Raw genomic sequence first — 14,454 nt, forward strand, 5'->3', positions numbered from 1 at the left:
ATGTTAGCCTGGAACTTGAAATGGAAGTGACATTTCAAAACAATTAAGCTCCTTTGAGGGTCAGAACTCGATAATAAACCAGAAGACCAAAAGCCACCAAAAGGCAAAAACCAGCAAATAGATTATACAGAAACTTTAAAAAGGAGCATTCTTTTAAGCTCTCTTTTCTTTTATTAAACAGCACTTAAATGTGGCTTTAAGACAAATTTACGTCAGATTAAACGGAACGTAAACAAATGTTTGCGCATACGTGCGTTTGAGTGCCATTTGTGTAGCTGAAATCCTCCTTCTGAGAAGATAGATATCGCGCCACTCTTCAATTTCTTTGCTCTCGTTACTGTGGGACCCCCAGAAATTAAGTCATCTACATAAACGGACTACGTAGGATTTCGGCCACGCTCCCCGACCGAGAGTCTATTTGTCCAGCTCTTCAGGTGTTGCTCTACCACTCCTCCTAGTAAGAACGGTTAGGGTGCCAAGCCAAACAGCGCCCTTGTGAACCTCAGGGTTTGGATTTCAGCGGATTTTAAGTCCTAGTTTGTTGAAGGTTTGTAGCTGACTGTGTTTTTGATGTTATTTTCCAAGACGTTTCGGCTATTGCTTAAGCCTTCATCAGTTAAAAAATCAAAGCTTTCAGTCACACGCGATTTAAAATAGCAGCACGTTAGCGCGCGCTTTAAAACATAACGTGTAAAAGTTTGAAACAAAAGAAAACGTGGCGCGAAACTCACGCACGTGACAAGGACTTGTAAACCTCTGGGATGACAGCATGGTCGTTCCCAGAGTGCGGATCCTTAATGGACAACCAGGCTTCCAAAAAGAGTCGCTTGTGGTAATTTGGCTCATGTCCAACTACATCCGGACGGCATTGAAATCCATGTGGTGATTATTGTCATGTACATGACAGGAGATCTTTGAGTCATGGTCGAACATGCCCACTGCCCGTTTGTGTTCCGCAATCCGGGTCTTTAATGGTCGCTCCGTTTGACCGTAGTATACAAAATTACAGTTGGTGCAATTGATTTTGTAAACTACGCCGGATCTTGGGCGGTCAACATCATTTTGAGCCTTTGGGCGCGGAAACAAACTGTTCACAGTTTTTAGCGGTTTGTAGGCGACTTTGATCTCTTGTTGTCTCAAAATGCGGCCAATCTTTTCGGAAATGCCTTGAACATAAGGGGGTACCACGAAGCCATTAGTTGGTAAATCTGCTGGTGGTTTTGATAGTGATCTTTCACACTTGTTAATAAAAGATGGTGGATAGTTGTTCTCGCGCAACACCGACTTCACTCGTTTTGTTTCTTTTCGTTTCCCTTCTTGTGCTGAAGGAATGTTCTTTGCCCTTCGTAGCAGTGTGCAAACTACGGATCTCTTATGACACACAGGGTGATGAGAATTGAAGTCAAGGTATCGGTCTGTATGTGTTGACTTCCTGTAGACATTCACCTCAATTCGTGTGCCACTCCTTGTTGTGATAGTATCCAAAAAGGGTAGTCCCTGCTCCGTGGTGTCCTCAAGTTCAACAGTGAATTGTATACTGGGATTTATGGAGTTCAGATGTTGATGAAACTCATTTACGTGTTCCTTTTTGAGGCATGCGTGGCTGTCATCCACGTAGCGGAACCACCACTTAGGAGGGTGATGAGCTGTGGTGATCGCAATTTCTTCAATCTCTTCCATTACAAGGTCAGCTATAACAGGGCTGATCGGGGAGCCCATCGCACATCCAAAGATTTGTTTGTAGTAGATGTTATCGTGTTTGAAATAGTTTTGCTTAAGAACAAATTCTAATAGTTTCATGATGTTGCTGATGGACATATTTGTGCGATCTGCCAGATGTTGATCTTGGTGGAGCCTCTCGTTTGTAATGGTTAGAGCCAGGTTCACAGGAATAGAAGTGAATAAAGACTTGACGTCAAAAGAGACCATTATCTCATCACTAGTGACGGACTGTTGGCGGATTTGCTGCGCAAATTCTGAGCTGTTCTTGACTGAAAATCTGTTCCTCCGGAGAGGGGATAGAATGGAAACCAGGTAACTGGACACAGCATATGTCGGGCTACCTATGCTACTGGTGATGGGTCTGAGTGGTCGCTCAGGTTTGTGGATTTTTGGTAGACCATAGAAAGACGCTGGTGTGGAATTGTTGCAATGTAGCTTTTTGTATAGTTCTGGTCCAATTTGGGATGTTCCGGCATTCTTTTCCTCTCTGATGTTAAGCAAAAGTTTGTTAAGGTCCCTTTCGACACTAGTTGTTGGGTTTGATCTTTTGTCTGTTATTTTGAGATATGTGTTCGTATCATTCAACAAAACAGACACTTTTTCTTGATATTCTTCCTTATCCATTACAACTATGGATTTACCTTTATCGGCAGGAACGATTGTTACATCCTCAGCTCTCCTCAGGTCGTGCAAAGCGTTTTTCTCCTCTCTTGTCATGTTAGACGTTTCAGGCATTTTGCAAGATTTTAAGATGTTACTGACAGAGACGCGTACTGTGTCTTTCGCTCATTGACTCAGTTTGTAAATACCCGTTTCCACTGAAGATAATATTTTTGAAACGGGAACTTCTGTCGGAGTGACTGAGAAGTTGAAACCTTTCTTAAGGGCTGCACTTTCAACAGGAGTTAAAACATGTTGGGATACATTGACAACCCATTTTTTCTGGTCAACCATAGTTGATGTTGGCTTCTCTTTGCTTGTTAGTTGACTGATTTTCCTTGCGTCCGTCTGAGCTAACTTCTCTGAAATGTTCTCGGAGGTTTGCTTTACAACATTTTGAAGAGCGAGCATATCTTCGCGTGAAAGATGGTGCTCAAGTGTTTGCACAATTTCTGTGATCTTTGTCTGCAAACTCCGTATTCTTTGGTGACATTGAGTAATTCGCAGTCTTAAATATTTAAGACCTGTATTTCTAGCGATCTTATATAGCCTGTCTTACTTCTGATAGGCGGAGTAATAACAAGGCTTGGAGGCAAAATGTTTTGTCCCTTAAGCGTATAATTAAAAGTCAAATGTTGCTTGTACCTGGCGAGAGCTGTTGTTTTTCTTTCCAAATCTCTGGCCAACTTCATGATTTCCACGCCATTCGTTGTTGCAATACGTTTGAAAATAGTGTAATTGTAGTCAGGGGAAGACATAGTTTGTTGAAGGTTTGTCGCTGACTGTGTTTTTGATGTTATTTTCCAAGACGTTTCGGCTATTGCTTAAGCCTTCATCAGTTAAAAAATCAAAGCTTTCAGTCACACGCGATTTAAAATAGCAGCACGTTAGCGCGCGCTTTAAAACATAACGTGTAAAAGTTTGAAACAAAAGAAAACGTGGCGCGAAACTCATGCACGTGACAAGGACTTGTAAACCTCTGGGATGACAGCATGGTCGTTCCCAGAGTGCGGATCCTTAATGGACAACCAGGCTTCCAAAAAGAGTCGCTTGTGGTAATTTGGCTCATGTTCAACTACATTGACGGCATTGAAATCCATGTGGTGATTATTGTCACCAAAAACTGTGAACAGTTTGTTTCGACGCGCCCAAAGGCTCAAAATGATGTTGACCGCCCAAGATCTGGCGTAGTTTACAAAATCAATTGCACCAACTGTAATTTTGTATACTACGGTCAAACGGAGCGACCATTATCGATCAGAGGTTTAGCACCGCATGGCGAGCCTATTGAAGGTGTGGAGCTTCACAGCTTCGGAGACGCTAGTGGGCGTCGCGTCGCTACTGCCGTCTATGCCGTAGTGCGTCAGTTATCCGGGACAACGCAAGGACTGGTGGCAGCAAACGCACGGCTGGCCAAGCAACGTCTGACGATACCGAGGCTCGAACTGGTAGCGGGACATATGGCTGCAAACTTAGTTGATAATGTACGTAGCGCTTTGACTGGTCTTCCCGTGACCTCGGTCCACTGTTGGCTGGATAGCACCGTCGCTTTGCATTGGATTCGAGGTGGCGGAGAATATCGTCAATTCGTAGCGAATCGCGTCCGGAAAATTGGGGAGAACGTCCTTGACGGTTGGATGCACGTCCCAACCGACCAGAATCCCGCAAAACTTGGAAGTCGCGGCGGGGCTGTTTCCGAGTCGGCATTGTGGTGGACTGGACCGCAGTGGCTCCAGGACCAATATCGGTGGCCTGAAAACCCAGTGACAACTGCCAGTCCGGAATCCGACGTTGAGTCCAAGATCGTAAAAGACGTGCTAGCTGCTACGGCAGTTACTAAGGAGAATGACGAGTTTGACCAGCTACTAAACCGCCATGATCTCCAGAAAACCCTACGCATCTGTGCGTGGATCGCAAGGTTTGTGAACAACCGCCAATATAATTTTCCAAGGGTTGACGGGCCTATCACAGCAGCCGAACAGGAGTCTCTAACTGATTGGTGGATCCAAAGAGCGCAGACTCGTGGCACAAATTCACCCAAGTTTGCCATGGATAAAGCGCAGCTAAACTTACAACCCAACGGGTAGGGGATCTTGGAATGCCGAGGGCGGATACAAGGACGCTACCCTGTCTACTTACCGGATGACTGCCTGTTTACAGGGACGGCTGGTACAAAGATCAAATCGTCGCACACTACATGGAGGCGTGGCTCTCAAAATGGCCGACATCCACGAGCAACACTGGGTACCGTGGCTTCGATGACTAGTGAAGAAGTCCATCAAAAGCTGCTGGGGTGCAAGCGTTTCCAGGCACAGGCACGTTCCGCTCCACCTCCTGGATTACTTTCTCGTGGGAGAACAGGGGGATCTGACTCAAGGTGACTGCTTTTTTAAAGATATTTTACTGTACATCGGCGAGCTTTTCGTGCCAAAGTACTGGTAAAACATCAACCGCCAAGTTACAAGCTTTATTTTAAGCTTTCTTGTCTTCAATTTACACCCATAAAAGAGACGAGGAACAACCCCGCGCCTTTAACATGGGAGTCCATCCCCCTAGACATTAAAATGCAAGGGCGTTTTCAGGAATGACTTATTATAATTAAGTTGATGTCTGCAGCTGCCTCAGCTGTTGTTTGGAGGCAAGCAATTACGGGAATATTTAGAGGGACACAATAATTAACCCTCGGACGTACAAACAAAATCATACCCCCACCATCGTACAAGGGGGGGGGGGGATGGAACCCCTCCCCGGAGTTTTCGTTCTATTAAGGTGCAGCAAAATTTTTTTGCACTGAGTAGAAAGCCCGTTGCTTACTCTACAAGATGACATAAGTTTTGTTGGTTGTGACATCATATTACGTCACGTGACGTCATTAGAGTCGCCTTCTTGGAACCGCCATCTTCGATTTGACCATTTTCTTAGAAAGTCACAATGCAATAATGCAAAATCAATCCAGAATACTTATGGAATGTTAAAATAAGCAAATCGTTTAATTCTGTTTAAAAAAGAGAAAACTAAGAAAAAGGTTAAAGATTGCGATTTTTTTTGCCAGACATGCTTCTAATTATGAGGTTGCCATGGCAACGTCAAATATCATGGGCACATGGTTGACATATTAAAATTTTCGCAAGGAATTTAAAATGAACAGCTACTAAATGTTTCAGCATTATAGAGTAAATCCTCTTTTGGAAAAACCTTACAGAGGGGTGGCATCCACCCCCCTTCACGGTACGTCCGAGGGTTAAAAAGAAAGAAGAAAAATAACGAGACACTCTCAGAACTCCGAGAGGAACGCTGAATGCATGAAATGGTGCTTTCAGGGTTACTTACAAACGGAGAGAATGCAACTGACCAGTTCTAGCCTGCGAGCAAGCTCAACGAATTGATCAACTGAAATTAAATTCCTTACAAAAAGTGTAGGGTTGACGGCAGTACCCTGTTCCAGGCGTTCGGTAGGTTGGGAAGCAACGCGAAGAACGACAAAAATTGTATATATATATTTTACTATTTTTATCATTACTATTAGATTTATATCTAAATTTTCTGGGTTTTTTTGGCGTGGCCATTTGTAAGGGAACTTGTTCCTATTTTTGGTCTTCCCCTCGGCTTTGTATAGTACGTATGTTTGAGAAAATGATTAAAGATGAACTGCGTTGATTGTGTTGAGTGGAATCGTTTTCAGTTGAGCGTTGTACGTTTTAGCGATAACAAATGTAAGCGTTTGTCCGCTTACCTTCCCATGGAACTATTGGGAGGATAACAGCACACGCCAAGACAGTGACGAATCGTATCAGGAGATAAGAACATGCACTCATCTTGCATTTTTTTTCCAAGTACAACAACTTCTTTCGTAGACCAACCAGGTAGAGAATGTGCTAGATCTGCAGACTGAGTTAGGTACTGTTCTGTTACCAGCTGCTTTACTCAGGGGCAGTTTATATACGCATATAAATGTGATGTACATCATACTGAATTATATTTAGACAACTAAATGAGTCCATTATTTTGTTCGTGTTCGGATCACGTTTCATTTTTTAACTGATTTGACACAAACAGCAAAATTGTTTTAAAAAGACGAAAATGTCAGGGAAAAAAACAATACAAATTCAGAAACACAGCTTCGTGCTCTTCATAAACATACGCTGAGACATAGTTTTCGCAGAAGAACTCCAAAATTAATATGCTGGGTATCGACAGTTTTAGTCAAGCCGTCACATTTATTTGTATGTATACATGCACTTTCGTTAAGCAGCTGCTTTCTTCTACCCTAATTAAAACCCTCGTGCTCTGCGCCGATGAACCACCAGCTCGCTTGGAAAGAATAAAAAATGCTTTTTCATAAGTACTATTAAAGTTATAAGTTGGGCCTGAAGGGGAAAAATGGGAACTGGTTGACTGGGAAAATGGGAATGGGGCACTGGGACTGCGAATCACAAAGAAATAAACAATAGAACCGGGAATGGGATTTGGAAAATTGGGAAAACAATAGGCTGGGAAATGGGATTTTTTACGCATCCCCCACCTCCGCTTTCATGGCTCTCTTTTAATGAAAGACATTTGATACTTGTTAGTGGCATGTGTGTGAAGACTCCATTTCTTTTATATTATACATAAAATACACTTTCGAACATTTCTGTAATGATGCGAAGCCGAGAACACGCTTATTTCAATTACTGTTGTATATTTTATTTTTTTATTTATAGCGTGACAAGAATAATTAATGATCGGTCTAAAAAAGCCTGGTTTTCACTAGCGACGCAAGCACAAGCGCAAGAATAAGCGCAATCACGCAAAAAGGGCAAATTTTGATCCTTGTGCTTGTGCTTGCGGCAAGCACAAGCACAAGCATAAAACTGCAATGCGCTTGTGCTTTTGCTTGAGTGGAAGCCGTTTTCACGGCGAAATAAGAGCTGTTATTCTTGCGCTTGTGCTTGCGTCGCTAGTGAAAACCGGGCTCAACTAACCTATTCATCGAAAAGTATAAGATAGTCCCACAGAGCACTGCTGTTTAATATACAACTTTGATAGCTTTTGATTATGGTGTTTTTTTATGTGGAGTAGCTGGCTCTTTGCGATGGATGAAACGTATTTATAATCGCTAAAAACAAATTGAAAGAATGAGCCCCTCTTAACAGCTGGCGCCAAGCTTAACTTTATGAACTTTTGAAAATGCGTAGTGTTTACAACAGCGCTATCGCGTTCGACTTAACGTACAAATGTTCTGTTAATTTGACCAAACATAAATAGCTGGCCTGACACAGCGGGTAAAAGAGACCTATTTTTTGGAAGAAAGTAAAACCTTTTTTCCTTTGTATTTTCATTAAGTTCTTATTCGAATTCGGTTTACTTTGTTTCAACCAATTAAAACATTTAATTCTTTGATATCTTTGTCGCATTTGTTAATCCTGTGAAGATGACGTTTTAATGATTTTGAAAATAATTTGAGAGATGACCAAAGATGATAAAGCATATTCTTTTGTTCTGCCATAAAATATTCTTTTATGTGATTCTCAGAATGACTAATTATAACATAAATTACTCTCACCAAGAGAATATTCTCATGCTATCAAGCAAATGTGCATATAATTATGTTTTGATGGAAACAGAACGCGTAATTTCGTTCAGGAGTCATTTTTGGGTTTTCATCTTGAACATTTGTCGGTCGAGTAATTTGTCCGAAGACTATTGCTAAGCTGGCTATAGCTACGAAAATCAAAAGCCCTCTGGGCTTAGTGTCTCGTGACTCTTTTCAGAGTTTAATTTATTTGAAAATAGACCGCTTTTCACGTCTATTTATTGTTTGTAAAGATATCGAAAATTCAAAAGCGTGCATCTAACATAAAGAAACATTTAGACTCCTCACCCCTAAAATTTGAACTAAAACTAAAGCTACTTTTGTCGCTCGATAAAAGTTGTGACATTCACAACACGATATACGAAACTCTTGATTCACTTGTCAATTCAGAAACCTTTGTCGTGAATGCTTGCGCTGAACTTGACGATTTCACAGTTAAAGATAAAAACAAAGGTTTATTCCAACTACAAAAGGTTCTCACGCGAAAGGCTCAAAATCCAACTAAATATATATATATATATATAAGATTACATGCTTAAAAACAAAGTTTTGAAATCGATGCCTTAATGGTATCCATTCCGATCACTATCACGGTGATTAAGCGTCCATCTTGATTCATATGCATACTAACTGATCGTTGCTATTTCTGTCAGGCGGATAATGTTTGTACTTATAATTGTCACGCGACTTGTTTCCGACACCTTATCAAAAGCGATTTTTCCAAGCAGCCGAAAGTAGGCTTGACTTAAATTCAAAGTACATTCCAGCATGTAGCCGCTGAACAGTTATAGGACTCCGATAACATTAGAAAAAGAATACAAATTCCGGCGGCCTCAGATCACAAAGCAAATGTTGACATGGCGGGAAAATTCCGCGGCCTCACAAAGCAAATGTTGACATGGCGGGAAAAATGTTGACATGGCGGGAAAATTCGGCGGCCTCAGAAAGCAAACACGCATGGAATGCACCTCTCCCCCTGTAGATATATCTCGTGTCGTCATGACAACGTCATGACGTCACGAGACAAAAAAACGAATATGGTAAAACAAAAACAACAGCACAAGCAAACAACAGCAACAACAAAAACATGCAGTACAACGTCATAGCCAGCTTTTTTCTTTTGTTTATATACATAGTCCTCGGCCGAATATCTCAAGCAGATTATTTTTCGTGCTTTATCGTAACAAATAATAACGTAGTGGGCGAAACGCAATTAGACAGTGACGTTACTTCCGGGAACTGGCATACAGCCAACTCTCTCTTAACGGACATCTCTATAAGACGGACACCTGGTTATGGTTCCTGCCGTTTATCGACGGACACAGTGTAACAGTTTCAGGTAGAAGCTCTCAACTTTTACTCGAATAAGCCGTGATATGGTATTTAAACAGGCTTCAAGCAGACGAGTATTCATTGCACACAGCCGCTGAGCTTTATTATCTCAGAATGACTGGTGTCACGTTACCTCGACTCTCTATAAAGGTGGATTTCTACTGTCGCGTTTTTATCCACCGGCGTCAACGTAAGTCAAAATTATTAACGTACGTAAAAATGAAATTTTACACGTGCGATTACGTGCGTCGACTTTACGTTGTCCATTTTCCAATGCCACGTTTTTCTATGTATTTACGTACGTTACATGCACTTATACGCATGCAGCGATCGCGAATGTTTTAAAAAAAGTGGAACTGAGCCAGTTCAACTTTTATCGCGGCTGTCTGCGGTTACGCAGCGATTTGACCAATCATACTTTTGGATTTTGCCACATGACACCGCTTACCATGTGGAACGCCATTTTGTTTTAAATCGCCGTCGATTTAAGTGCGCAAACATTCAGATGTAGAATCACTTCTCATCGAGGAATTTCGACAATTCCAGCAATAATCTATAGAATCGACTACAGACCCAAATTACACGAACGCAGTAGTGAAAGAAAACGCCTGGCGTCAGGTCACGTAGGCTTTGAACCGGGAATCCGGGAAGGTCGCCTCAAATCTTTCTTTACTTGCATTGTGTCTTTCGGAAATCTGATTTATAAAATGACTCGTGGTCATATTCACGCATTTCTTTTACTAGCGTGTGGTATAAAGTGTTTTCAAGGCAGCCATGTTGGAACAGTCAAACAATAAAAGATATTTGCAGAACAATGTTCATGATGTTTTCCCTAAGAAAAATCAATTTATTGTATCACTCCTCCAATATGGCCGCCAAGAACACACTCTATTCACCAACTTGATAACGGTATTGAAACAGCTCTCTTTAATACCTAGTATCTCTTGCTTTTTATTCTTCTCTGAAGTCTTTGCCGTATGTAAAAAAGGAAAAGTAAACTCTTTTCTCCAGTGGGTGCCGTTACTTTTGCGGCAGGCAAATTAATTTACCCGTGATCTCCCTGCCTTTTAGCGCCAAAATTCAGGATGGCGGGAATTTACGCGCGTTCAACGCACGTGAAAATGAAACGCTTTTTATTACCTTTTATGCGACAGTGGAAATTTGTCAACGTACGTTTTTTATTGCACGTTTTACGTACGTAAATATTTGCGCGACAGTGGAAATCCACCTTAAGGCGGACACCTCTCTAAGACGGACAGTTGGGGCCGGTCCCGACAGTGTCCGTCTTAGAGAGAGTTGACTGTACTCCGGGACTGTACTCTCACGCAAACTGAATAAAAACGTGATACCATTCCGAAATGCTTTGTAGTTTACTTTGATAGACAACAACAACAACAAAAACCTTTATTTTAAAAACGTGTCTGAGGTATTTAGCATTGCTGCTAAATGGGGACACACACTCAAAAAAAGAAATTATAAATGTGAAAATAAATAAGTATATATTAAAAAGTAAATAAGTAATTATTAAAAATATCAATAGTAAATATTAAAGTCAGGTCAGGATAAACATAGGGGAGTGTTTTCACAATTACCCCCATTATTATTCTTTGATTCACGTGTGTAAAATCAACTCCAAATGGATGCAAATGTTGATTTCATCGAGCGTAACGGTCGAAATATACTTGGGTCCAATCCCTTTTCTGGACTTTTTGAGCGGCCAGTGGCATGTATAGCGGGCGCCAATCACGCACAAGAAAAATATCGAGAGAAAAAATCGAAATCGATGAAGACGAAAGACAGACGGATATTCGTTGGGTATTTCAACCATGAATTGTGTCGGGTAGCCGAAAACAGGTTTAAGTTTTCTCAGTTCTGTTAGAATTTCTTTGACAATGCAACACGCCTCGATTCAGAATTTGGCTAACCAGATGGCACGCCGAAGACTGCATGTTTGGATTTTGGTCACGTACTGAAAGTGCAAGACGCGCGGTGCGGCTAATCTTACCGAATACACTCTAGAGCCGACTCCTTTTATGCCTTACAAGAATGGCGATGACAGCAACTTGTAGGATTTCAAGCTTCCATCTAATTTGTCAGTTTGTTTTCTTCTTGAACTGGTCGTGTCTATGTACAGGTCAGTCAGATTACTGTCTATTTGTTTCAATGATTTTCTGTAGTCGGGTGGACCGATAACAATCTTATCATTTTATTACTCTACTCCTCCATGTAAATATCGGTCGTGTGGCGCTGTGTAACCTTAAACGCATTCATTCCCCAATTTGTCAGGTCCTTGAAACCACATTTGAACAGTTACATTTTTTTTCAGCTCAACAACATTATCTTCAAATGATAGCTTCATGTGAATGTAAAGTGTCAAATAGTGTGCAGTCAGTTTATTGGTTCGCTTTGCAATAAAAACTTTGAAACAAACATCATAAAAATTCCCAGACACCGTTTTGTAGATTACCTGTGTAGCTTTCACTATGACAAAATTTTAAGGCCACGAGCTTTGTTTTGTTGTTGGAGTAGTTAAGCTTACATGATCTGAACATGTACTAGGTGAAGCCCTCTCTGATGCTACATAGTCACACTATGATTGTAGTACAAATTCTCCCAAGTTAGAATAGATAAACTGAAGCAGAATGAGAGGGTGGTCCATGAAGTTGCTAGCTGCGGCATGGACTTAGCTAGCTTAGCAGAAGGATGCAGGGAGATAAAATAATAATAAAGCCAGGATTCGTGCCAGGATGCAAGCCAGGATTCAAGCCAGGATTCAAGCCTGGCTTGGATCCTGGCTTGAATCCTGGCTCAGATCCTGGCTACTGGCTAGATCCTGGCTCGAAGTTTAGGTATCCTGGCATGTAGCAGCACGTTCATTAACAAATTTTATTTGGAATCCAGCCCATCCTTAGCCTGGATAGCAGGCGCCTGTTTAGTTTTGCATGTGTATTTGTGCATATTTGGAAAAGGCGAAAGCTGAGGGAGACAGCCATGTGAGGGAATAATAAGAAGGCGATGGCCATGAAGGATTAACCTGTAAATTTTGATTGGCTGTGAACGCCCTGAGGGATTTATCAGGTTCTTTGCAAAAGAAATATGTCTGTCATCCAAAATTTGGGTGTTGTAGAAATTCTAACTGTCAGCTAGTCATTGTAAACAGACGCGCACTGGTCTGTAGAGCTTGTAGGAAGTTGTAACAAGGGTAATCTCGTTGAAGGTGGAGGAATGGCATTTGTGTTTGCAGGCTCAGGATCCTGTCACCACGGCACTGTAAACAAAAAAAAAAAAACTGAAATTTCTTTTGCCAAGATTCGGTAAAAAAAAAAACTCTGGACAGCTTGTTTGGGCTGGTAAACTTGAGACAGCTTTCATTTTTGCTGACAGCTGTTTAATATGCATTTGCTTAAATTCCTTCAGTGACCTGAACAAATTGAAATAAAATGCAATTCCAGCTTTATTGCCACACCAACCATACGTTATCGTAATTTTGCCCTAAACGTTCACATGGTTTTGTAACTTTTTTCATTACGTTTTCTGCCAAAGTGTTTGCTGGTCCCAAAGACATTTCTCGATCAATCGCATCGTTGCGGGGAAATTATAATATTGTTGATTTCTTGCTGCAAGAATAAACAGTTTCAGATTTCGTACCTCCAAGAATAATGACTGTTCTCACTCATTTATTTTGACAGTTGAAGTTGATTAAGTGCTGTGGCATAGTTTTAATTAATTTAAATTGTGGCAGCATACCCATTTTGGTGGGTTTCCTGGGCAGGCACCTTCTCACTTTTCCCCTCACGTGGCCATCTCACGCCTTTGGCATTTCCCAAACATGTGCTCAAAAACTACACGTACACAGACTAGTCCATCCTTATCAGGATCATCATGACACAATAAAAAAACACAAATTCAACCAAAAAATTGGCTCGGGTCTTATAATAATAGTATTATTTTAAGCTGTGATACAAATTGTATTCTTACTAATATATAATTTTAATTATTAATTTTTTCTTTTCACCAGGCTTTTCCTTCATTGAGACTTCATTAAAGGTTGAGAAAAGAATAATAGAAATAAATGGAACCACCAACTACTCTATCAGCTGTCGCACAACAGATCCAAATGCCATTACAACTTTGATTCATAACACTCAAGAAATACATGCTGTGGGCAGAGTTACGCTTGACAAGCAAGTCTTTACAATTCACGGTCTCTTGCTGACCGACGGTGGATGGTACAAGTGTAAGGCCAGGAATAGTTTGGGCACTGAACATATAGAACGGACTGCTGTTCTCATAGCTGAAATTGTTAACGGTAAGTTTGACCCAGAACACTTCTTTGGAATTATTTTGATTATGATTATTTTTCCACATCCAAGTTCACAATAAGGGTACCTATACATGAAGAATGCAGTGCTTGAGAACTGAAAGGCTCCCGACAAGAATGTCCCCTGGACTTTTTGGCCATTTTTGAAAGTGTTCAGAAGTAGCTGAATTTTGGCATGTGGACTTAGTTTTCTAGATAAACAATGTTCTGGAATTTTTTTTGCTGGTTTGCGCGTCGTTTTCGAGAATTAACGTATTAAAAAAACCTTGAATTTCGTAGCGGCTTTCTTTTCTAAAGCCGAAACAAAAGAAGTCTTTTGTTTCTCTTTTGTTTCGGCGAACAATAACCCGCGAGAACTGGCATATTCAAAGCTAGTTTAGACAAAAGCATGCTTGCTTTTTTTTAGTTTAAAATAGCACTTACCCGACGTAAAATATCGTTTACCAACCATAAGCTACGGCTAGATTGCAGACAAAACCAAGAAGCCGTTGATATCACCAAGAGTTTATCCAGAAACGCTGTCAAACGCGAATGCAAACCCGAATGACTACCGCTTGTGTATTTGATAATAAAATTTCACCATGCGTATCGAGCGTGTTCATGTAACGCAGTCGGTAATGCATCAGACTTCTAATCCAACGATACTCAAAATGAACTGGTCGCATGGTTAGAACTAAATAAATGATAATTTTTCCCATCATTTTTTTTTCTCGCATTGCTATTTACGGCAGACTTTTTCCTTGCTTTAGAAAAAACCAAGAAGCCTTTGACCTCACGAAGAGTTTTTGCGAAAACACTGTCTAATAATTGAACGCGAATGACTACCGCTTTTATTTTATGATAA

At 40.9% G+C, this 14,454-nt stretch overlaps 1 protein-coding gene across 1 annotated transcript; it reads left to right on the top strand.

Annotated features, from left to right (window-relative positions):
• The first annotated feature begins 11,050 nt into the window (after window positions 1-11,050).
• On the top strand, window positions 11,051-13,672 carry LOC144654037 (uncharacterized). Its single transcript, XM_078514154.1, has 2 exons — window positions 11,051-11,423; window positions 13,308-13,672. The coding sequence occupies exons 1-2, from the start codon at window positions 11,336-11,338 to the stop codon at window positions 13,670-13,672; spliced, it is 453 nt and encodes a 150-aa protein (XP_078370280.1). The 5' UTR covers window positions 11,051-11,335.
• Window positions 13,673-14,454: the final 782 nt, after the last annotated feature.

Source organism: Oculina patagonica, chromosome 5 (assembly GCF_052425735.1).
Source record: "Oculina patagonica isolate OP01 chromosome 5, crgOcupat, whole genome shotgun sequence".
In the NCBI taxonomy this organism is placed as follows: Eukaryota; Metazoa; Cnidaria; class Anthozoa; order Scleractinia; family Oculinidae; genus Oculina; species Oculina patagonica.

Bases quoted from the DNA above. Each gene is read 5' to 3' on its own strand.
- LOC144654037 (XM_078514154.1), top strand. From the start codon at position 11,336: ATGGCGATGACAGCAACTTGTAGGATTTCAAGCTTCCATCTAATTTGT. The intron at 11,424-13,307 runs GTCAGTCAGATT...TCTTTTCACCAG, and splicing joins CTGGTCGTGTCTATGTACAG to GCTTTTCCTTCATTGAGACT.